Source organism: Salvelinus fontinalis, unplaced genomic scaffold (assembly GCF_029448725.1).
Source record: "Salvelinus fontinalis isolate EN_2023a unplaced genomic scaffold, ASM2944872v1 scaffold_0361, whole genome shotgun sequence".
Taxonomy (NCBI): Eukaryota; Metazoa; Chordata; class Actinopteri; order Salmoniformes; family Salmonidae; genus Salvelinus; species Salvelinus fontinalis.
The window spans coordinates 141038-166912 of record NW_026600570.1 but is presented as its reverse complement, the minus strand read 5'-3'; the positions used below and the strand labels follow the sequence as shown (position 1 = coordinate 166912).

At 42.6% G+C, this 25875-nt stretch overlaps 1 protein-coding gene across 1 annotated transcript; it reads left to right on the top strand.

Annotated features, from left to right (window-relative positions):
- The first annotated feature begins 1322 nt into the window (after positions 1 to 1322).
- On the top strand, positions 1323 to 8589 carry LOC129845759 (leucine-rich repeat and immunoglobulin-like domain-containing nogo receptor-interacting protein 1-B). Its single transcript, XM_055913658.1, has one exon. It carries the CDS (start codon positions 3517 to 3519, stop codon positions 5410 to 5412), a length of 1896 nt encoding a protein of 631 aa, XP_055769633.1. The 5' UTR covers positions 1323 to 3516; the 3' UTR covers positions 5413 to 8589.
- The last annotated feature ends 17286 nt before the right edge of the window (positions 8590 to 25875 follow it).

Here is a 25875-nt window from a genome sequence, read left to right as displayed (position 1 = left end):
GTTCACTATCTGTCCCTGGAGAAATGTACAGTCTAGTTAACATGTTTAGTATCTGTCCCTGGAGAAATGTACAGTCTAGTTAACATGTTTAGTATCTGTCCCTGGAGAAATGTACAGTCTAGTTAACATGTTCACTATCTGTCCCTGGAGAAATGTACAGTCTAGTTAACATGTTCACTATCTGTCCCTGGAGAAATGTACAGTCTAGTTAACATGTTTAGTATCTGTCCCTGGATAAATGTACAGTCTAGTTAACATGTTCACTATCTGTCCCTGGAGAAATGTACAGTCTAGTTAACATGTTTAGTGTTTACTATCTGTCCCTGGAGAAATGTACAGTCTAGTTAACATGTTCACTATCTGTCCCTGGAGAAATGTACAGTCTAGTTAACATGTTTAGTATCTGTCCCTGGAGAAATGTACAGTCTAGTTAACATGTTTAGTATCTGTCCCTGGAGAAATGTACAGTCTAGTTAACATGTTCACTATCTGTCCCTGGAGAAATGTACAGTCTAGTTAACATGTTCACTATCTGTCCCTGGAGAAATGTACAGTCTAGTTAACATGTTTAGTATCTGTCCCTGGAGAAATGTACAGTCTAGTTAACATGTTCACTATCTGTCCCTGGAGAAATGTACAGTCTAGTTAACATGTTCACTATCTGTCCCTGGAGAAATGTACAGTCTAGTTAACATGTTTAGTATCTGTCCCTGGAGAAATGTACAGTCTAGTTAACATGTTCACTATCTGTCCCTGGAGAAATGTACAGTCTAGTTAACATGTTCACTATCTGTCCCTGGAGAAATGTACAGTCTAGTTAACATGTTCACTATCTGTCCCTGGAGAAATGTACAGTCTAGTTAACATGTTCACTATCTGTCCCTGGAGAAATGTACAGTCTAGTTAACATGTTTAGTATCTGTCCCTGGAGAAATGTACAGTCTAGTTAACATGTTCACTATCTGTCCCTGGAGAAATGTACAGTCTAGTTAACATGTTTAGTATCTGTCCCTGGAGAAATGTACAGTCTAGTTAACATGTTCACTATCTGTCCCTGGAGAAATGTACAGTCTAGTTAACATGTTCACTATCTGTCCCTGGAGAAATGTACAGTCTAGTTAACATGTTCAGTATCTGTCCCTGGAGAAATGTACAGTCTAGTTAACATGTTTAGTATCTGTCCCTGGAGAAATGTACAGTCTAGTTAACATGTTCACTATCTGTCCCTGGAGAAATGTACAGTCTAGTTAACATGTTTAGTATCTGTCCCTGGAGAAATGTACAGTCTAGTTAACATGTTTAGTATCTGTCCCTGGAGAAATGTACAGTCTAGTTAACATGTTTAGTATCTGTCCCTGGAGAAATGTACAGTCTAGTTAACATGTTTAGTATCTGTCCCTGGATAAATGTACAGTCTAGTTAACATGTTTAGTATCTGTCCCTGGAGAAATGTTGTCAACGTCGTGTGTATAGGTGGCAGGGAAGTCAGACGCAGGAGAGTAAATGAAGTGTAGATGGAGACTTTTAATAAACGTCCATGACATGCTCCAAACACGAGAAATATACATATATCAAATAAAAATGGGTACGAGGACCCGTCGCGCACCTATACACCAATCAAACAACAGTTGACATAAAACAATCTCTGACAAACACATGAAGGGAAACAGAGGGTTAAATACACAACAGGTAATGAATGGGATTGGCAACAGGTGTGTGGGAAGACAAGACAAAACCAATGGAAAATGAAAAATGGATCGATGATGGCTAGAAGGCCGGTGAAGTCGACCGCAGAACACCGCCCGGACAAGGAGAGGCAACGACTTCGGTAGAAGTCGTGACAAATGTAGTCTAGTTAACATGTTTAGTATCTGTCCCTGGAGAAATGTACAGTCTAGTGAAACCACAATGTTTGGTTAGTTACTGTATGTTCAGTATGTATTTATGCCTACATGACTTGCATACAAGTGAGCCTCCCTGTAGCATGTATTTCATCAGATGTTTTTGGACTTGGGCACTTTTCTTTCACCATGCATTTTGGAAAAAAACAAACAGTATTTTTGATTGACTTTTGAGTTTGTAGATTCTTGTTGCACTGTGCAGACAGCCTTTCTTCCTCTCGGTCTCTGTGGGCTTTAATCAGGAGTCAGTGAAATGGTTTGAGGACAGAGGACAATTGTTGCCCTGTCCTTTAGGGACATTTAGCAACATTAGCGCATATTGATGGATGGTACAGATTTTAGCTTGACTGTCAGGTAAAGCCCTCTCAATAAAGAGAATGTCCAGAGAGTTATTATTCTAACTTAGCGTGGCTTCTTCACAGAGTACATCACACAGACATGGATGAGCCTCAAATTGTATGATCGATGTGGGAACCAGAGCTTGAAGGCTTTTGCAAGTTAAAGCGCCCCTGAGTCTAAAGCAAATAAGGGTTTAAACAGTCTCTCTCTCTCCGTTTATCGCTTCTCTGCAGCAATCTCCGTTGTATATCACTCCAAGGTCGACAGCTCGCCAGCCAGCCGCATGGTAGTGTTGTGTTTAGGTGCAGGCAGCACACTTGTTTATTCACACCATTTAATGCATTGAATTAAAGCCCATTTCAGTAAGCTACTTCTCATTCCAACTATTGTCACAGGGAGATTGACAGGCGACTCGAGGTGCTGCTGACACCTAGAACAGTAACTGACAGACTCTGGAGCCCACAAGGCAGCCCATTCTCCTTTGGCCTGCAGATTAAGAGTTCATAAAGCCAGGATGAAGAATGTATCTGTCCCTCATGGTTGGATGGACAGTAGTTCTTTGGGGTTTACAGAAGACTTACAGTCCGAAGTCGATAGAGCTGCAGTTGGTGTTTAGGACCCTGACACACAGATAAGAGAAGAGTAACAGAGAAGAGTAACCTGCAATCGGAATAGAGGGTCCTCCAGGCAATTGCACTTGTACAAAACAATACATTATGTTCCATACAAGCCTGGCATAATTCTCTTTCACATTGGAAGTAGGTATCTCTCCATGATTTGTAAATTAAACTGACATTTGTTTATTGCTGTAAATACTTTGTCTGCTTCATTTAGTTGATTGAGGTTTACGAGAGAGCCTAATCGGAAGTGAAAAGGACTAATTTGAGCTTTGTCGTCCATTGCATTAAAAGAACAATTAAAGCTGTAATTCAGATGTGTCCTCTGTGAGTGGTGTAGTTACTAAACACGACAGATATAGTTTTAAGAAGATTTTTGTTGTGAAAGTAAAGTTTTCTGTTCACCTTCTTGTATTTCACCTGATATTTCTACCACTTGTCTAACCCAGAGCCTTTATTCCAAATCTGAGGCGAATGTAACCCTGTGACATCATCTTTTGGGCAAGAGTTATGATTTTTGTCTGTTGTGTGGCTAAAGTATTGTTTGTTAAATAAACACAATTGTTTTTTTATATCAATAATACTTCAGGTGATAAGCGACAAACCTGACAAAATAATATATTTAAAAAAATGGGTTTATACATGTAGTTCTCCTTTAAATGTACCAACCATCCGTCTTACTTCTGTCTCCGCAGGTAAGCAGTAGAATGGTGTCCGGGGAGGCAGGTGGGCACAGCTACCTGGTGGCGTGCTGGCAGCCCATCCTGGTCCTAATGCTGGGCACTGTCCTCTCCGGCTCCACCACCGGCTGCCCGTCCCGCTGTGAGTGTAACGCTCAGGAACGTTCCGTGGTGTGCCATCGACGGAGGCTGGCCTCGTTTCCCGAGGGCATCCCCATCGAGACGAAACTACTGGACCTCAGCAAGAACCGTCTGAAAAGCCTGGGGCCTGAGGAGTTCATCAACTACCCACAGCTGGAGGAGCTGCAGCTCAATGAGAACAATATCTCTTCCATGGAGCCCGGGGCTTTTAGCAACCTTGTCGGCTTGCGGACTCTGGGGCTGCGCAACAACCAGCTTAAGCTAATCCAGTTGGGAGTGTTCACAGGCCTCAGCAACCTCACCCAGCTGGACATTAGCGAGAACAGAATTGTCATCCTGCTGGACTACATGTTCCAGGAGCTGTACAATCTGAAGGCTCTGGAAGTCGGCGATAACGACCTGGTGTTCATCTCTCACCGAGCGTTCCACGGCCTCAGCAGCCTGGAACAGCTGACCATGGAGCGCTGCAACCTGACCTCGGTGCCCACCGAGGCCCTGAGCCATCTGCACAACCTGCTGTCGCTGCGACTACGCCACCTCACCGTCAATGCTGTCAGGGATTACTCCTTCAAGAGGCTTGACCGCCTGAAGGTGTTAGAGATCTCCTACTGGCCCTACCTGGACACCATGACCTCCAAATGCCTGTACGGCCTCAACATCACCTCCCTGACCATCACAAACTGTAACCTCACCGCCATCCCTTACCAGGCCATTCGACACCTTGGGCACCTTCTCTTTCTCAACTTGTCTTTTAATCCCATTCACACGGTGGAGGGGAACAAGCTGCACAATCTGCTGAGGCTTCAGGCCTTCCACTTGGTAGGAGGGAGATTAGCCACAATTGAGCCCTACTCCTTCCGGGGCTTGAACCACCTCCGAGTCCTCAACGTATCCAGCAATAGCCTGAACACCCTGGAGGAATCCGTCTTTCACTCCGTGGGGAACCTGGAGACCCTGGCACTGTACGATAACCCACTGGCCTGCGACTGCCGACTGCTCTGGGTCTTCCGCCGCCGCTGGAGGCTCAACTTCAACCGGCAGCAGCCTTCCTGCTCTTTGCCCGAGGCCGTGCAGGGCAAGGAGTTCAAAGACTTCCCAGACATCCTCCCCTCCGATTCCTTCACCTGCCAGAAGTCCAGGATACAAGACCACAAGGCATTGCAGAGGCACGTGGACGAAGGCACAACGGTCCATTACACATGCCAGGCGGACGGCGACCCAGCCCCCGTGATCATGTGGCTGTCCCCCAAGAAGCAGTTCATCACCACCAAGTCCGTGGGGCGTCTCAGCGTGTCCCCCGAGGGCACGCTAGAGGTGCGCTACGCCCAGATCCAGGACAACGGTACCTACCTGTGCATCGCCAGCAATGCAGCAGGGAATGACACCAAGCCTGCCCACCTGCATGTGCACAGCTACTCGCCCAACTGGCCGCACCAGCCCAACAAGACGTTTGCTTTCATCTCCAACCAGCCCAGCGAGGACGGGGCCAACGGGACCCTGGCCCAGGTTCCCTTCCCGTTCGACGTGAAGACTCTGATCATCGCCACCACCATGGGATTTATATCGTTCCTCGGCGTCGTCCTCTTCTGTCTCGTCATCCTCTTCCTCTGGAGCAGAGGAAAAGGCAACGTCAAGCCAAACATAGAGATTGAGTATGTACCCCGTAAGGTGGAGGCAGGTGAGAGTAGTCCAACCGGCGATGCGCCGCGTAAATTCAACATGAAAATGATGTGAGACTCAAGCTTACTGACTTCAAAATGAGGTGTGGACACACTATATTCTCTTTAAATATATGTGGAATTTATGACAGATAGACATCTTGATACTATACCCAAGACTGTTTTACCTTCAGGGACTGAATCTTAAACAGCGAGTGTTGGATTTAAAAGTATTCAAATCTCTGTGCATTTTTATGGGCAATAGTCATTGAGAAAATAAGCCAGAATAAGCCAGTCATGTTTTATGCTCCTTTCAACCTGAAAATGGAGATTGTCTTTATCTAGTCTTTTGATTGTTTTTTTTTCTCTGTATCTTGTTCTTCTTACCATGTACAACGAGCAAAGGAATGGTCGCAATACCACTTAAAGGGGTAGTTCACAAAAATACTGAAATTGACAGCAGCAACGGTAAGAGGAATATCATGTCAATTTGTTTGAACTACACCTTTAATGGTTATGGGTTTTGAGCATATTACTGTATTACGAGCAGGCGCAATTCAAGCAATGTACGTACAGTGCATTCAGAAAGTATTCAGACCCCCTTGACTTTTTCCAAATGTTGTTACGTTACAGCCTTATTCTAAAATTGATTAAAGTTTGTATTAACTCATCAATGTACACACAACACCCGATAATAACAAAACAAAAACAGGTTTTCAGACCCTTTAGTCAGTAAACACCGGGATTTGGGGAGTTTTCCCCATTCTTCTCTGCAGATCCTCTCAAGCTCTGTCAGGTTGGAATGGGAGCGTCGCTGCACAGCTATTTTCAGGTCTCTCCAGAGATGTTTGATGGGGTTCAAGTCCGGGCTTTGGCTGGGCCACTCAAGGACATTCTGAGACTTGTCCTGAAACCACTCCTGCGTTGTCTTTGCTGTGTGCTTAGGGACATTATCCTGTTGGAAGGTGAACCTTCGCCCCAGTCTAGGTCCTGAATGCTCTGGAGCAGGTTTTCATCAAGGATCTCTCTGTACTTTGCTCCGTTCATCAATGCCTCGATCCTGATTAGTCTCCCAGTCCCTGCTGCTGAAAAAAATCCCCACAGCATGATGCTGCCACCACCATGCTTCACCGTAGGGATGGTGCCAGGTTTCCTCCACACGTGACGCTTGCCATTCAGGCCAAAGCGAGTGTTTAGGTGCCTTTGGCAAACTCGAAGTCGGCTGGCATGTGCCTTTTACTGAGAAGTGACTTCTGTCTGGCCACTCTACCATAAAGGCCTGATTGGTGGAGTGCTGCACAGATGGTTGTCCTTCTGGAAGGTTCTCCCATCTCCACAGAGGAACTCTGTCAGTGTCACGCCCTGACCATAGATTGCTTTGTATGCTTCTATTTTTTGTTTGGTCAGGGTGTGATGTGGGTGGGCATTCTATGTTTGTATGTCTATGTTTTCTATTTCTATTGTGTTTGGCCTGGTATGGTTCCCAATCAGAGGCAGCTGTCAATCGTTGTCTATGATTGAGAACCACACTTAGGTAGCCTGTTTTCCCACTTTGAGTTGTGGGTGGTTATTTTCTGTTTAGTGTTTGTTATACCTTTCAGAACTGTTTGTTGGTTGTTTTGTGGTTTTTGTTTGCGTGTTCATTCTTTATTAAAAGTATTATGGATACGTACCATGCTGCACTTTGGTCCTCCTCTCCTTCTCCCGACGACAATCGTTACAGTCAGAGTGACCATCGGGTTCTTGGTCACTTCCCTGACCAAGGCCCTTCTCCCCGATTGCTCAGTTTGGCCGTGCGGCCAGCTCTAGGAAGAGTCTTGGTGGTGCAAAACCTCTTCCATTTACGAATAATGGAGGCCACTGTGTTCTTGCAATGCTGCAGAAATGTTTTGGTATCCTTCCCCAGATCTGTGCCTTGACACAATCCTGTCTCTGAGCTCTACGGACAATTCCTTCGACCTCATGGCTTGGTATTTTGCTCTGACATACACTGTCAACCATGGGACCTTATATAGACAGGGTGATGTCTTTCCAAATCATGTCCAATCAATTGAATTTACCACAGGTTGACGACAATCAAGAAACATCTCAAGGATGATAAATGGAAACAGGACGCAAATCATTTTTGGAAATTTAATACATTTTCAAAAAATTCTAAAAACCTGTTTTCGCTTTGTCATTATGGGGTATTGTGTGTAGATTGATGAAGAACATTTTTTATTTAATCCATTTTAGAATAAGGCTGTAACGTAACAAAACGTGGAAAAAGTCAAGAGGTCTGAATACTTTTCGAATGCACTTAAGAGATAAAAGTAAGCTAGAAAGGCATAGAACGGCATATTCTAATTTGTAAAAAAATATATATATATTATGCTTGACAATCATCAAAATCACAAAGGTCATTGGTATAAAATCACAGAATAACTACAATGTAAAATATCAGCAATGAAGTTAGGGTCCTCTGATGCCATTTTGTCTACTGAGTGTGCAGTGGCTCAAATCCTTTCCTAGCAAACTAGGAACATTCTCTGAACATTAGCTAAGATTCCCCTTAAGTTCTAGTTCGGGTTTTAGGATGATAACATCCCAAAAACATAAAAATAATGTTTTTGATAACAACATTATTTTGTACAATATTTTTTATTTTTTAATGAAATATCCTTGGAATGTTCTCCTAACATTCCCTAAAATGGTGTGCACAACATCTGTAAGAAACACCACAGAACATTCCCCAAACGTTCACATTAGGTTACCAGGTAATGTAATAACACAATGTAGCAGTAACGTTTTTTACAACATACTGCTGCAACAAAATATGAGAGCAACGTTCTTGGAAACTTCTTGCAAAATGCAAATGTTTTATACAAACATTGTATAATCATCAGCACAAGTGGACCGTTTTTGTGTTATGAGAACATTTGCCGCAACCTAACAAACGTTCTGGGAACTTTCACAAAATTAATTTTGGTTTGCTGGGTTGTTTGTATAATCACAAACATGCTTCAAATGATCATTGTGATATTCAATTTGAATCCCTATGTTGTTTTTGTTGTCAGTGTGTTCTCCTGTTAGCAGTGATCAGGAACCAGTTGTTGTAATACAGATGATGTGTTAACAGGGTTTTATGTGGTGAAATACATTTTATAGCCATAGTCTGCTCTGAAAGTAATGTGTTCATAAACCCTTAAACCACTGGTTATGAAATAATGGACGGAATGAAAGCATATTAAAACAATAAAGTTTTATACAGTAATTGTATACATTTTTTATGCTATTCCACTCAAGCACATTGAAAGGGCACCAAATGAGTCTATTTGCCTGCTGTATATCCCCGAATGTGAATACAGTAGTAGGCTAAACACTGTTGACAAGCCTAGGATTTCAGGTCTCAGAATTGGTTTTCTCCCTTTTGTATGCGGTAGCCTAGCCAGATGGGGGATGCTATAAGGAGTTTATTCTTTCATGCTGTGAGTGCAGCTGTGAATAATTTACAGGGGATGACGTTGCTATGAGAACACCAGAGAAGCGAAGATGAAACTGTGTCATCCTGGCACTCTAGGAGTTGAACACGAACGGATATTATTGGAGTAGATCCTGTTACAGTATCAGAGGCCAGGGAGGAGCTATGAAATATAGCAGTGGTTCCCAAACTTTTTATAGTCCCGTATCCCTTCAAACATTCAACCTCCAGCCCCAGCTCCAGCTCCAGAACCAGGGTCAGCGCACTCCAGCTGTGTACCCCCTCTAGCACCAGGGTCAGCGCACTCCAGCTGTGTACCCCCTCTAGCACCAGGGTCAGCGCACTCCAGCTGTGTACCCCCTCTAGCACCAGGGTCAGCGCACTCCAGCTGTGTACCCCCTCTAGCACCAGGGTCAGCGCACTCCAGCTGTGTACCCCCTCTAGCACCAGGGTCAGCGCACTCTCAAATGTTGTTTTTTGCCATCATTGTAAGGCTGCCACGCACACACTATACAATACATTTATTAAACATAATAATTTGTTTTTGTCATAACCCGGCTCGTGGGAAGTGACAAAGAGCTCTTATAGAACCAGGGCACAAATAATAATATAATAATAATCAATAATTTTGCTCTTTGTTTAACCATCTTACATAAAAAAACTTATTTGTTTATCGAAATTGTGAATAACTCACCACAGGTTAATGAGAAGGGTGTGCTTGAAAGGATGCACATAACTCTGCAATGTTGGGTTGTATTGGAGAGTCTCAGTCTTAAATCATTTTCCACACACAGTCTGTGCCTGTATTTAGTTTTCATGCTAGCGAGGGCCGAGAATCCACTCTCACATAGGTACGTGGTTGCAAAGGGTATCAGTGTCTTAACAGCGCGATTTGCCAAGGCAGGACACTCTGAGCGTAGCCCAATCCAGAAATCTGTCAGTGGCTTCTGATTAAATTCAATTTTCACAGAACCGCTTGTTGCAATTTGAATGAGGCAGAGTATGAAAGGGATAAGGAATCCAGTTGTTTGTGTCATCCGTTTCGGGAAAGTACCTGCGTAATTGTGCACCCAACTCACTCAGGTGCTTCGCTATATGACATTTGACATTGTCAGTAAACCTGAGTTCATTTGCACACAAAAAATCATACAATGATGGAAAGACCTGTGTGTTGTCATTGTTAATGCAGACAGAGAAGAACTCCAACTTCTTAATCATAGCCTCAATTTTGTACCGCACATTGAATATAGTTGTGGAGAGTCCCTGTAATCCTAGATTCAGGTCATTCAGGTGAGAAAAAACATCACCCAGATAGGCCAGTCGTGTGAGAAACTCATCATCATGCAAGCGGTCAGACAATTGAAAATTATGGTCAGTAAAGAAAACTCTCAATTCAAAAAAACGTGTCAATACTTTGCCCCTTGATAACCAGCGCACCTCTGTATGTAAAAGTATGTAAAAGCATTACATGGTCGCTGCCCATATCATTGCATCGTGCAGAAAATGCACGAGAGTTCAGGGATCTTGCTTTAACAAAGTTAACCATTTTCACTGTAGTGTTGAAAACGTCTTTCAAGCTGTCAGGCATTCCCTTGGCAGCAAGAGCCTCTCGGTGGTTGCTGCAGTGTACCCAAGTGACATCGGGAACAGCTGCTTGCATGCACATTACCACTCCACTATGTCCCCCTGTCATGGCTTTTGCGGCATCAGTACAGATACCAACACATTGTAACGGGTGACGCTCTCCTCATCCTCGGAAGAGGTGAGGAGAGAAGGATCTTCAGACCAAAACGCAGGCTCAGGGAAATAAGCCATCTTTATTATAAATTACGATGGCACACGAAACGAAACAAAACACTTTCCAAACTACAAAATAAGAAAACGACGTTGACGCAACCTGAACATAAACTTACATAACTAAACATAAACTTACGTACAGGAAAACAGACGACATCGAAACGAAACGAAACAAACAAACGCTACAGTCCCATGTGGTACGAACAGACATACGGACACAGGAGACAATCACCCACAAACAAACAGTGAGAATGCCCTACCTAAATATGACTCTTAATTAGAGGCAAACGCAAACCACCTGCCTCTAATCAAGAGCCATACCAGGCAAACCAAAACCAACATAGAAACAGATAACATAGAATGCCCACCCAACCTCACGTCCTGACCAACTAACACACAAAAACTAACATAAATAGGTCAGGAACGTGACACACATCTTGACCACCAAAGTCCATTTGATGTCAGAAAGCTGTCCAATACTTCAAAAAGTACCAGGAGTTGTGCCAGGCCCGCCACGTCTGTTGACTCATCCAGCTGTAACGCATAGAATTCACTGGCTTGTATGCGAAGCAGTAATTGTTTCAAAACATCTCCTGCCAAGTTACTGATGAGTCGTGAAACAGTGTTGTTTGATGAATGCATTGTCTTAATAGTTTTTTGGGCCTTTTCCCCCAGCATTGTCCCAGCCATATTCACGGCAGCAGGAAGAATTTAGTCCTCCACAATAGTATGGGGCTTGCCTGTCCTAGCCACTCGGTAGCTCACCATATAATATGCTTCTAGACCCTTCTTATTAATGGTATCTGTTGCTTTTATACATGCCTTACTATTCAAAAGTCATCTTACTTCCCACTCAAAGAACTCCTGTGGCTTATTTTTCAAATTGGCATGTTTTGTTTCTAAATGTCTGCGCAAGAGTGAAGGTTTCATCGAGTTATGAGATAGTACTTTTGCACATATAACACACTGTGGCTGAGGAAAGGCACTACTCCCAACATAAACTACTGTTCAAGAGTTTGGGGTCACTTAGAAATGTCCTTGTTTTTGAAAGAAAAGCACATATTTTGTACATAAAAAAACATCAAACTGGCACTAACCAGAATAGAAAGAGGAGTGGGAGGCCCCGGTTCACAACTGAGCAAGAGGACAAGTACATTAGAGTGTCTAGTTTGAGAAACAGACGCCTCACAAGTCCTCAACTGGCAGCTTCACTAAATAGTACCCGCAAAACACCAGTCTCAACGTCAACAGTGAAGAGGCGACTCCAAGATGCTGGTCTTCTAGGCAGAGTTGCAAAGAAAAAGCCATATCTCAGACTGGCCAATAAAAATAAAATATTAAGATGGGCAGAAGAACACAGACACTGGACAGAGGAACTCTGCCTAGAACTCTGCCTAGAAGGCAGAGTCGCCTCTTCATTGTTGACGTAGAGACTGGTGTTTTGCGGGTACTATTTAATGAAGCTGCCAGTTGAGCACTTGTGAGGCATCTGTTTCTCTGTACGCCTATGTAGATATTCCATTAAAAAACAGCCGTTTCCACCTACAATAGTCATTTACAACATTAACAATGTCTACACTGTATTTCGGATCATTTTGATGTTATTTTAATGGACAAAAAATGTGCTTTTCTTTCAAAAATAAGGACATTTCTAAGTGACCCCAAACTTTTGAACGGTAGTGTAAGTGAACCCCAAATCAATGTAGGTCATCATATTTGCGCCTCTTTGATGGTCCAAAGTCCCTGTCTGTTGTTCGGTGCTTTCCCGGGTAAAGGGGCAGGAGCTCCCCAAAGTCCCTGTCTGTTGTTCGGTGCTTTCCCTGGTAAAGGGGCAGGAGCTCCCCAACGTCCCTGTCTGTTGTTCGGTGCTTTCCCTGGTAAAGGGGCAGGAGCTCCCCAACGTCCCTGTCTGTTGTTCGGTGCTTTCCCGGGTAAAGGGGCAGGAGCTCCCCAACGTCCCTGTCTGTTGTTCGGTGCTTTCCCTGGTAAAGGGGCAGGAGCTCCCCAACGTCCCTGTCTGTTGTTCGGTGCTTTCCCGGGTAAAGGGGCAGGAGCTCCCCAACGTCCCTGTCTGTTGTTCGGTGCTTTCCCTGGTAAAGGGGCAGGAGCTCCCCAACGTCCCTGTCTGTTGTTCGGTGCTTTCCCTGGTAAAGGGGCAGGAGCTCCCCAACGTCCCTGTCTGTTGTTCGGTGCTTTCCCTGGTAAAGGGGCAGGAGCTCCCCAACGTCCCTGTCTGTTGTTCGGTGCTTTCCCGGGTAAAGGGGCAGGAGCTCCCCAACGTCCCTGTCTGTTGTTCGGTGCTTTCCCGGGTAAAGGGGCAGGAGCTCCCCAACGTCCCTGTCTGTTGTTCGGTGCTTTCCCGGGTAAAGGGGCAGGAGCTCCCCAACGTCCCTGTCTGTTGTTCGGTGCTTTCCCTGGTAAAGGGGCAGGAGCTCCCCAACGTCCCTGTCTGTTGTTCGGTGCTTTCCCTGGTAAAGGGGCAGGAGCTCCCCAACGTCCCTGTCTGTTGTTCGGTGCTTTCCCGGGTAAAGGGGCAGGAGCTCCCCAACGTCCCTGTCTGTTGTTCGGTGCTTTCCCGGGTAAAGGGGCAGGAGCTCTTCGGCTGCATCAGATTCACAACTGTTAGTGTCCATGCTAGCTGGGCTAATATCAAATGTAGAATTACTGATGCTTGCATTGAAGCAGAACAACTTGTGTAGTCGACAGGTGCAGGTGGAGCACTGCTGGTAGTAGCAGTATTACCAATAGAGCTGGTATGTGTCTCTATGGACGCGGGCCTTACTTTTTTTTTTTTTTTACCATTTATCCATTTTCGAGCAAACGGAATGAACAGCAGCTACATACGGACCATTAGTGTAATTCCCGCGAGAGAGTAACGGTTAATGTGATTGGATGTTAATTATTTGACAAGGCTACCTGTATTTGACATTGTGTTGTTATTTTGCTGAACACTAGATGGTTTAATTTTATTTTTGGCAGTGAAATGAGGCTACTCAGGCGAGAAAAATACCTCACCCAAATGTATAGCCCTGCTGAAAAATATAAATGGACTGATTTAAAAATAGGAATAATTTCAACCTAATGTGGAGTTTAAATTGAGTACATAGGGATTGCTTTAATTCATTACACTATCAAATGCAACCTGGATACTATATATCTTATACCTCCTATATCTCCTACAGCTAAAAAAGCTAATATAGCTCCTATAGCTAATATATCTCCTATAGCTAATATAGCTAATATATATCCCATTGCTAATATAGCTCCTATAGCTAATATATCTCCTATAGTCCTTAATCTCCTATAGCTCCTATAACTCCTATAGCTAATATATATTTCATATATCTCCTATAGCTCCTATATCTCCAATAGCTAACATATTTCCTATAGCTCCTATATCTCCTATATCTCCAATAGCTAATATATTTCCTATAGCTCCTATATCTGCTATAGCTCCTATATCTCCTATAGCTCCTATATCTCATATAGCTCCTATATCTGCTATAGCTTCTATATATCCAATAGCTCCTATATCGCATATAGCTCCTATATATCCTATAGCTCCTATATCTCATATAGCTCTTATATCTCCTATAGCTCCTATATCTCATATAGCTCCTATATCTCATATAGCTCCAATATCTCCTATAGCTAATATATCTCCTATAGCTAATATATATCCTATAGCTAATATAGTTCCTATAGCTCCTATATCTCCTATAACTCCTATATCTCCTATAGCTAATATATCTCCTATAGCTAATATATATCCTATAGCTAATATAGTCCCTATAGCTCCTATATCTGCTGTATCTCCTATAGCTCATATAGCTGGTATATCTCCTATAGCTTCTTTAGCTTGTATATCTCCTATAGCTGGTATATCTCCTATATCTCATATAGCTGGTATATCTCCTATAGCTGGTATATCTCCTATAGCTGGTATATCTATAGCTGGTATATCTCCTATATCTCATATCGCTGGTATATCTCCTATATCTCATATAGCTCCTATATCTCCTATAACTTATGTAGCTGGTATATCTCCTATAGCTGGTATATCTCCTATAGCTCATATAGCTGGTATATCTCCTATAGCTCCTATAGCTGGTATATCTCCTATATCTCACATAGCTCCTATTTCCTATAGCTGGTATATCTCCTATATCTCATATAGCTCCTATAGCTGGTATATCTTCTATAGCTGGTATATCTCCTATATCTCATATAGCTGGTATATTTCATATAGCTGGTATATCTCCTATAGCTCCTATAGCTGGTATATCTCCTATATCTCCTATAGCTGGTATATCTCCTATATATCATATAGCTGGTATATATCCCATAGCTCCTATATCACTTATAGCTGGTATATCTCCTATATCTCCTATAGCTGGTATATCTCATATAGCTGGTATATCTCCTATATCTCCTATAGCTGGTATATATACTATAGCTGGTATATCTCCTATATCTCATATTGCTCCCATAGCTCCTATAGTTCCTATAGCTCATATATCTCCTATAGCTACTATATCTCATATAGCTACTATAGCTACTATAGCTACTATATCTCCTATAACTACTATATCTCCTATATATCCTACATCTCCTATAGCTATTATATATCTCCTATATCTCCTAAATCTCCTATAGCTAATATAGCTCCTATATCTCCTATATCTCATAAATCTCCTAAATCTCCTGAATCTCCTATAGCTAATATATCTCCTATAGCTACTATATATCCTATATCTCCTAAATCTCCTATAGCTACTATATCTCCTATAGCTACTATATATCCTATATCTCCTATATCTCATATTGCTCCCATAGCTCCTATAGTTCCTATAGCTCATATATCTCCTATAGCTACTATATCTCATATAGCTACTATAGCTACTATAGCTACTATATCTCCTATAACTACTATATCTCCTATATATCCTACATCTCCTATAGCTATTATATATCTCCTATATCTCCTAAATCTCCTATAGCTAATATAGCTCCTATATCTCCTATATCTCATAAATCTCCTAAATCTCCTGAATCTCCTATAGCTAATATATCTCCTATAGCTACTATATATCCTATATCTCCTAAATCTCCTATAGCTACTATATCTCCTATAGCTACTATATATCCTATAGCTCCTATATCTCCTATAGCTAATATAGCTCCTATATCTCCTATATCTCCTAAATCTCCTATATATCCTATAGCTACTATATATCCTATAGCTACTATATATCCTATAACTCATATATCTTCTATATCTCCCATGTATCCTATAGCTCATATATCTCCTATAACTTATATAACTCATATATCTCCTATATCACCTATATATTCTATATTGCCCTCCTATTTGTGCCAAGACACTCTTGTTGGTTTTCTTTTACATTATTTTCAAAAAATTATTGTATTTTTAATGAGACTGAGGCCTTTAAAAAAATGTTGATATAGTGCAATATTAGCCATGTTAAGCAGTTCCCTCTGAATCCCTGATTAGACTCTGTTGTCAAGTTGATAATAATAGACTTAACAGAGATTTCTGCCTTTTGCATGCAACGGGCACAACAATTACACTCATCCTAAACCAATTAGGATGCAACAGGCTGTAGCATTTTTTGCCAACAAGCAGGTTAGAAAGTTAGACATTTCTGCTATTGCCACGCTGTGCTACATCATCATGTCAAAGGATGCAAGAGCCTTAGGTAAGTTAAATGTTATGTTAGTTAACTGCCAGTTTGCATAGCCAATCAGCTGACCTAAATAATGGTTTGTATCATAAAATATGAAATTACTAGTCAACGGATGCCATGACTATGAACGGCATTTGTCATGCAATTATTAGTCTGTGATATAACCCTGGTATGTAGACCTGCTGACAGAAGGTTCAAGTGTTAGCCTTCTGCTAAATGGAATGTTAGTATGTGCTCAGGTGAGGTGTGTGTTTGTGGCTGTGTGTGTTCCAACCACCCTGCCCTCCAGCCCTGTTCCCTGCCAATGACTAAACCACTTGCCATGAAGAAACAACCGAGACATGCTTTTCACGTCGGTCGACGAGCCAGACCGGCCTCGGGGAGTGAGGAGGGCTTAACACAGGAGGAGGCGGTGCGCCAAAGTCTAGTCTGCTGATGAACAACAAGAAGTGCTAATGAAATGTACTGTGTGTGTATGTGTAAGAAAGAGAGTGAGAGGGGTGTGAGCTGTCTATTTGGAATGCATGCATGAATCTGAGTGGTGTAAATTAAAACTAGCGAGGACTGCCTAATATGACTGAGTGGTGAGTGGCGTAACCCGTGAGCCTATCTCCTGTTTCTGTAGCCTGAGGCAGCTTGATGTACACCGTTTGGAAACAACAGCCGTAAGACTATAACCAAGTGCTTATTCATGTCAATGGTTGTGAAAGCTCGGAATACAATACTGTACCTTCTATGGAGTAGTGGCATAGCAATGTTGTACAGAGGAACCATTCATAATTCAATAGATATGGATGGATGGATTCTTGAACAAGCAACACACATTCATCTATTATGATTAGGAGGGCTTAGAAATGTAGGATACTGTAATAAATACAAGCATGTTGTATATGAATGACATGGATTCATGTGGCAGGGATGTGTCTGCTGTCTGAGAGACCGGGCGGGAATCAGGTGCCTGCTGGGATTTTAAAGTAAAAGCACAACACATGGATACCCTATAGATTCAGTACCAGGAAGTAGAACAGTTCTCTCCAGAGAATCTGTAAAGTGAAATGTCTGCTGCCTGTGACGTCTCCGACTCTGTCATATCAAGTTAACAGGCATGATTTATGTGTGCACTGTTGGCTCTTTTTCCCCCAGAATGGATCGATACCTCTCAGGCACTGACATGCTGTTACGGTCAAAGCATTAAGGGGGGCCTGTTCATAATTCTACACAGCTAATGTCTTAGCTTCCATTAACCCTCTCCGTGCAAACAAGAGACACATCATTTAAAACTAGCTGCTATGGCAAGATGAAGACAAGAAAATTGACCCAGGGTTTATGCTCCATATTGAAGGTTGCGTGATAACTTGATCCATTATGGATATCAACAATAGCTGAGTTGCTAAGTGTGGGTGTGTGCAAATAGTAGTCTTTATACAGACTTATACAAATGCCTTCAGAAAGCATTATTCAAATATGGTTGTGTTACAGCCTGAATTCTAAATGGATTAAATAGATGTTGTCCCTCCCCCATCTACACACATTACCCCATAATGACAAAGGGAAAACATGTTTTTAGACATTTTTGCAAATGTACCTGGCAGCAATTACATCTGTTAGTCTTTCTGGGTGAGTCTTTAAGAGCTTTTCACACCCGAAGTGTACAATATTTGCACATTATTCTTTATCAAATTCTTCACGCTCTGTCAAGTTGGTTGTTGATCATTGCTAGAAAGCCATTTTCAAGTCTCTTGCCATAGATTTGTAAAAATGATTCCACTTTGACATTATTGGGGTATTGTGTGTAGGCCAGTGACACAACATCTCAATGTAATCCATTTGAAGGCTGTAACACAACAAAGTGTGGAGAAGTCAGGAGACGTGAACACATTCTGAAGGCCCTGTATATGGAGATGTAGACCTTGGAGCCTTGCCACAATAACATTTCAACTCTAAACATATTAAGGTAGACAGACGAAGGCACTATAGCGTATGGTGAAGTGTAGCGTGGGATATGTATACCGAAGACATATATAATGTACACATGAAATGTGGCCTTGTGGGTAGAATGTCTGCCCTGAGATTCTAAGTTTGGGAGTTCGATCTCCAGCCGAGTAATATAAAATAAATTGGACCCGATGCATAAAGATGATGTATTGTGGGTAATGCCCTGCGATAGACTAGCGTCCTGTCAAGCTGCTATAGAAACAGGGGCAGGCTCCTGCTCCTATGAGCCATTCCGGCTTGCACACGCCAAGGATACTTACTACAGTAACTCAAATTCAACAACCTTCTTGTTGTCGTCTCAAACGGACTCATCTGCCATTTGTAAAGTCATACAGTATTACTGGATACCATTTCCTCCAGGGGGTAAACAACTGAAGGCTCTGAATACAAGGCCACAATATATAATGGGTCCCAGGAGAAAGGATGGGGATTCAATGTGGGAGTAGGGCAGCACCTTAATAAAATAGGATTATGCCTCTGTAAGCCCATGTGAATTTTCAGGGCTTAAGATATCTGTCTAAAGAGCACTGACTAGATTGAAACATGGACTCTCTAGAGGGGAAATGTGATTTGTGATGGACGAAGTGTGTGTGTGTGTGTGTGTGTGTGTGTGTGTGTGTGTGTGTGTGTGTGTGTGTGTGTGTGTGTGTGTGTGTGTGTGTGTGTGTGTGTGTGTGTGTGTGTGTGTGTGCGCGCCAGCTGTGTGACTGACCTCCATGAAGCCCCACCAGGGACAAACTAGATCTCTGTCCTCTCTGTGAAAGACCTCCAAGGACAACCAAGATCTCTGTCCTCTCTGTGAAGTCCCACCAAGGACAAACAAGATATCTGTCTTCTCTGTGAAAGACCTCCAAGGACAACCAAGATCTCTGTCCTCTCTGTGAAGAACCACCAGGGACAAATTAGATCTCTGTCTTCTCTGTGAAAGACCTCCAAGGACAACCAAGATCTCTGTCCTCTCTGTGAAGAACCACCAGGGACAAACAAGATCTCAGTCTTCTCTGTGAAAGACCTCCAAGGACAACCAGATCTCTGTCCTCTCTGTGAAGAACCACCAGGGATAAACTAGATCTCTCTCTTCTCTGTGAAAGACCTCCAAGGACAACCAAGATCTCTGTCAACAACCACCAGGGACAAACAAGCAGTGAGTGGTGCTGACCTCACATAGAGACCTAACAGGAAACAGATCATGGTGGTGCTGACCTCACATAGAGACCTACCAGGGAACAGATCATGGTGGTGCTGACCTCACATAGAGACCTACCAGGGAACAGATCAGAGGGGTGCTGACCTCACATAGAGACCTAACAGGGAACAGATCAGAGGGGTGCTGACCTCACATAGAGACCTACCAGGGAACAGATCAGAGTGATGCTGACCTCACATAGAGACCTACCAGGGAACAGATCAGGGCTGTGCTGACCTCACATAGAGACCTACCAGGGAACAGATCATGGCTGGCAATTAAGCCCCTTTTTCTATCATTCTAGTCTATTTCACTGCTGGTGCTTCAACCCTTAGAGTTTCAGTAAAGGTCTTGTTTAATACGCCATAGCACTTTTAACCATGTCCCTTATCACACGAATAGAAAACAAATGAATTATTGACCCACAGTCCAACCATGCATTATTCAAGTACAGTACCATTGCATTTCATATTGGATGTTGTACTGTACCTCACAAGAGGCAGGTTGCCTTGCACTGCACATGACTGGGTGCTGTGTTTAATATTAAATATTATAATATAAATATCAACATATAAAACAGCCAGTCCCAGAAAAAATACACCTCTATTGTGTCTGTGTGAACTGAGAGGAGCTTCTGAGATTTAACTCTAGCAACTGATTGATGATGGTCCCAGAAAACATTTGAACTTTTTTTTCTGGAACATATTATTCTCTTGAGTCAACAGAGAACAGGTCTTGTGGTAAGTCGTTAGAGAGTACAGGGAGCTAAAAGTCAAAGTGAATACGTAACTGCTTTATCAGTTGGTCTGTGAAAGAGAGCTAGATATACACCATCGTTCAAAAGTTCGGGCTCACTTAGAAATGTCCTGTTTTTTTAAAGAAAAGCACATTTTTTGTCCATTCAAATAACATCAAATTGATCAGAAATACAGTGTAGACATTGTTAATGTTGTAAATGACTATTGTAGCTGTAAACGGCAGATTTTTTTATGGAATATCTACATAGGCCTACAGAGGCCCATTATCAGCAACCATCACTCCTGTGTTCCAATGGCACGTTGTGTTAGCTAATCCAAGTTTATCATTTTAAAAGGCTAATTGATCATTAGAAAACCCTTTTGCAATTATGTTAGCACAGCTGAAAACTGTCGTTCTGATTAAATAATTAATACAACTGGCCTTCAATCAATCAATCAAGTTTATTTTATATAGCCCTTCGTACATCAGCTAATATCTCGAAGTGCTGTACAGAGACCCAGCCTAAAACCCCAAACAGCTAGAATGCAGGTGTAGAAGCACGGTGGCTAGGAAAAACTCCCTAGAAAGGCCAAAACCTAGGAAGAAACCAGGCTATGAGGGGTGGCCAGTCCTCTTCTGGCTGTGCCGGGTGAAGATTATAACAGAACTATGCCAAGATGTTCATAAGTGACAAGCATGGTCAAATTTTTATTTATTTTTATTTTACCTTTATTTAACTAGGCAAGTCAGTTAAGAACAAATTCTTATTTTCAATGACGGCCTAGTGGGTTAACTGCCTGTTCAGGGGCAGAACGACAGATTTGTACTTTGTCAGCTCAGGGATTTGAACTTGCAACCTTTCGGTTACTAGTCCAACGCTCTAACCACTAGGCTACCCTGCCACCCGAAATAATAATCATGAATAATATTCAGTTGGCTTTTCATAGCCGATCATTAAGAGTTGAAAAACAACAGGTCTGGGACAGGTGGCGGTTCCATAACCGCAGGCAGAACAGCTGAAACCGGAACAGCAGCAAGGCCAGGCGGACTGGGGACAGCAAGGAGCCACCACGCCCGGCAGTCCCGACGTATGGTCCCAGGGCTCAGGTCCTCCGAGAGAAAGAAAGAGAGAAGGAGAAAATTAGAGAGAGCCAAGATTTTCAAAATGTTCATAAATGACAAGCATGGTCAAATAATAATCAGGAATAAATCTGTTGACTTTTCATAGCCGATCATTAAGAGTTGAAAACAGCAGTCTTTAGACTAGTTGAGTATCTGGAGCATCAGCATTTGTGGGTTCCATTACAGGCTCAAAATAGCCAGAAACAAAGAACTTTCTTCTGAAACTCGTCAGTCTATTCTTGTTCTGAGAAATTAAGGCTATTACATGCGAGAAATTGCCAAGAAACTGAAGATCTCGTACAGCGCTGTGTACTACTCCCTTCACAGACCAGCGCAAACTGGCTCTAACCAGAATAGAAAAAGGAATGGGAGGCCCCGGTGCACAACTGAGCAAGAGGACAAGTACATTAGAGTGTCTAGTTTGAGAAACAGACCCCTCACAAGCCCTCAAATGGCACCTTCATTAAATAGTACCTGCAAAACACCAGTCTCAACGTCAACAGTGAAGAGGCGACTCCGGGATGCTGGCCTTGTAGGCAGAGTTGCAAAGAAAAAGCCATATCTCAGACTGTCCAATAAAAATAAAAGATTAAGATGGGCAAAACAACACAGACACTGGACAGAGGAACTCTGCCTAGAAGGCCAGCATCACGGAGTCGCCTCTTCACTGTTGACATTGAGACTGGTGTTTTGCGGGTACTGTTTAATTAAGCTGCCAGTTGAGGACTTGTGAAGCGTTGTACGAGATCTTCAGTTTGTTTGGCAATCTCTCTCATGGAGGAATAGCCTTCATTTCTCAGAACAAGAATAGACTAAAGAGTTTCAGAAGAAAGTCCTTTGTTTCTGGCCATTTTGAGCCTGTAATCGAAACCACCAATGCTGATGATCCAGATACTCAACTAGCCTAAAGAAGGTCAGTTTTCTTTAAAAAACAAAGACATTTCTAAGTGACCCCAAACTTTTGAACGATAGTGTATATAAAGTATGACTAAAAAGAGAACAAGTTTTAATATGTGACTTCTATGTATCTCTTCTTAGTCATACATGTACCCCCCAAATCTCTTAACGGCAACGTCAAAATCAAATCAAATGAACGTTTTTTTGGTCGGTACACAGGTGCAGCGAAATACTTGTGTTTCTAGCTCCAACAGTACAGTAATACCTAGCAATACAAAACAACACACATTATCCCCCCAAAAATATATATATATTTTTTTAAAGAAATGTCGGAACAAAACCAAAAAATCCAATTAACAACCCAATAGCACTGTAACAGTAATCCAATTAACAGCCCAATAGCACTGTAACAGTAATCCAATTAACAACCCAATAGCACTGTAACAGTAATCCAATTAACAACCCAATAGCACTGTAACAGTAATCCAATTAACAACCCAATAGCACTGTAACAGTAATCCAATTAACAACCCAATAGCTCTGTAACAGTAATCCAATTAACAACCCAATAGCACTGTAACAGTAATCCAATTAACAACCCAATAGCTCTGTAACAGTAATCCAATTACCAACCCAATAGCACTGTAACAGTAATCCAATTAACAACCCAATAGCACTGTAACAGTAATCTAATTAACAACCCAATAGCACTGTAACAGTAATCCAATTAACAACCCAATAGCTCTGTAACAGTAATCCAATTACCAACCCAATAGCACTGTAACAGTAATCCAATTAACAGCCCAATAGCACTGTAACTGTAATCCAATTAACAGCCCAATAGCACTGTAACTGTAATCCAATTAACAGCCCAATAGCACTGTAACAGTAATCCAATTAACAACCCAATAGCACTGTAACTGTAATCCAATTAACAGCCCAATAGCTCTGTAACAGTAATCCAATTAACAACCCAATAGCACCGTAAAAGTAATCCAATTAACAACCCAATAGCTCTGTAACAGTAATCCAATTAACAACCCAATAGCACTGCGACAGTAATCCAATTAACAACTCAATAGCACCGTAACAGTAATCCAATTAACAACCCAATAGCACTGTAACAGTAATCCAATTAACAACCCAATAACACTGTAACAGTAATCCAATTAACAACCCAATAGCACTGTAACAGTAATCCAAGAGCAATCTATACATATATACACCGGATGATATTACACAAGATATACTAAGAATGATATGTACAGCAGTAGAAATATTAGTGAGCTATGTCAATAATCCAGTATATTAATAAATATGCAGTGTGTTAAAACAGTGTAACTAAAATGTAATGTGCAGTAGTAGAAATATTAGAATGAGCCATGTCGAGAATACAGTATTTAAATAAACAGTACAAAACCCCATAGTAAAATGAGTCCAGAATATAAATAATATACATGTATGTAAATGGAGTGTATAGACAGTATGGACAGTATGTGAATATACTTGTAAAAATGTCCATTTGTTAACGTCTACTGTATATCTATGTTCATCCGGTCCACTCGCTGTGTTATCATCGAGTGTTGAAATCCATCGTTTTTTCCCCTCAAAAACGGCATTCTACGCCATGTGAGAGCCAAAGCACAGACATGGCCTTCTAATGTCAAAACAGGATGTGTTTACAGTCATAGTTTATCAAGAAAATATACCTGGATAGAAAACACAGCTGTAACACAATGTAGAATGGCATAACACTTGAAAACAGCCTGTAACTGTAACACAATGTAGAATGGCATAACACTTGAAAACAGCCTGTAACTGTAACACAATATAGAATGGCATAACACTTGAAAACAGTCTGTAACTGTAAGACAATATAGAATGGCATAACACTTGAAAACAGCCTGCAACTGTAACACAATGTAGAATGGCATAACACTTGAAAACAGCCTGTAACTGTAACACAATGTAGAATGGCATAACGCTTGAAAACAGTCTGTAACTGTAACACAATATAGAATGGCATAACACTTGAAAACAGCCTGTAACTGTAACACAATGTAGAATGGCATAACACTTGAAAACAGCCTGTAACTGTAACACAATATAGAATGGCATAACACTTGAAAACAGTCTGTAACTGTAACACAATGTAGAATGGCATAACACTTGAAAACAGCCTGTAACTGTAACACAATGTAGAATGGCATAACACTTGAAAACAGCCTGTAACTGTAACACAATATAGAATGGCATAACACTTGAAAACAGCCTGTAACTGTAACACAATGTAGAATGGCATAACACTTGAAAACAGCCTGTAACTGTAACACAATGTAGAATGGCTTAACACTTGAAAACAATCCAAGTGATTGTCATGACAGAACTGGAGGGAAGTGTTCAGACGCTTAATGCTTCATCAGGACCATAAATTCACTTAGTACGAACCCACAGGGTACAGTGAATATAGATAAGAGCCTAGGGCCTGAAAAAATATACTGTTATGACCTAGAGGCATGAGAATGACAATGAGTGTGGCGGTGTGTGTTGGCCTACTGATGAAGTGGAGCTGTGTGTGTTGGCCTACTGATGAGGTGGAGCTGTGTGTGTTGGCCTACTGATGAGGTGGAGCTGTGTGTGTTGGCCTACTGATGAGGTGGAGCTGTGTGGGTTGGCCTACTGATGAGGTGCTGTGTGGGTTGGCCTACTGGTGAGGTGGAGCTGTGTGGGTTGGCCTACTGATGAGGTGGAGCTGTGTGTGTTGGCCTACTGGTGAGGTGGAGCTGTGTGTGTTGGCCTACTGATGAGGAGGTGTGTGTTGGCCTACTGATGAGGAGGTGTGTGTTGGCCTACTGATGAGGAGGTGTGTGTTGGCCTACTGATGAGGAGGTGGGGCTGTGTATGTTGGCCTACAGATGAGGAGGTGTGTGTTGGCCTACAGATGAGGAGGAGGGTGTTGGCCTACAGATGAGGAGGTGTGTGTTGGCCTACAGCTGAGGAGGTGGGGCTGTGTGTGTTGGCCTGCTGATGAGGAGGTGTGTGTTGGCCTACAGCTGAGGAGGTGGGGCTGTGTGTGTTGGCCTACAGATGAGGAGGTGGGGCTGTGTATGTTGGCCTACAGATGAGGAGGTGTGTGTTGGCCTACAGATGAGGAGGTGGGTGTTGGCCTACAGCTGAGGAGGTGGGGCTGTGTGTGTTTGCCTGCTGATGAGGTGGAGGTGTGTGTTGGCCTACAGATGAGGAGGTGGGGCTGTGTGTGTTGGCCTGCTGATGAGGAGGTGGGGCTGTGTGTGTTGGCCTGCTGATGAGGAGGTGGGGCGGTGTGTGTTGGCCTACAGATGAGGAGATGTGTGTTGGCCTACAGATGAGGAGGTGTGTGTTGGCCTGCTGATGAGGAGGTGGAGCTGTGTGTGTTGGCCTGCTGATGAGGAGGTGTGTGTTGGCCTACTGATGAGGAGGTGGGGCGGTGTGTGTTGGCCTACAGATGAGGAGATGTGTGTTGGCCTACAGATGAGGAGGTGTGTGTTGGCCTGCTGATGAGGAGGTGGAGCTGTGTGTGTTGGCCTGCTGATGAGGAGGTGTGTGTTGGCCTACTGATGAGGAGGTGGGGCTGTGTGTGTTGGCCTGCTGATGAGG

Excerpts from the sequence above, each read along its gene's own strand:
- LOC129845759 (XM_055913658.1), top strand. The coding sequence starts at position 3,517 with ATGTACCAACCATCCGTCTTACTTCTGTCTCCGCAGGTAAGCAGTAGA.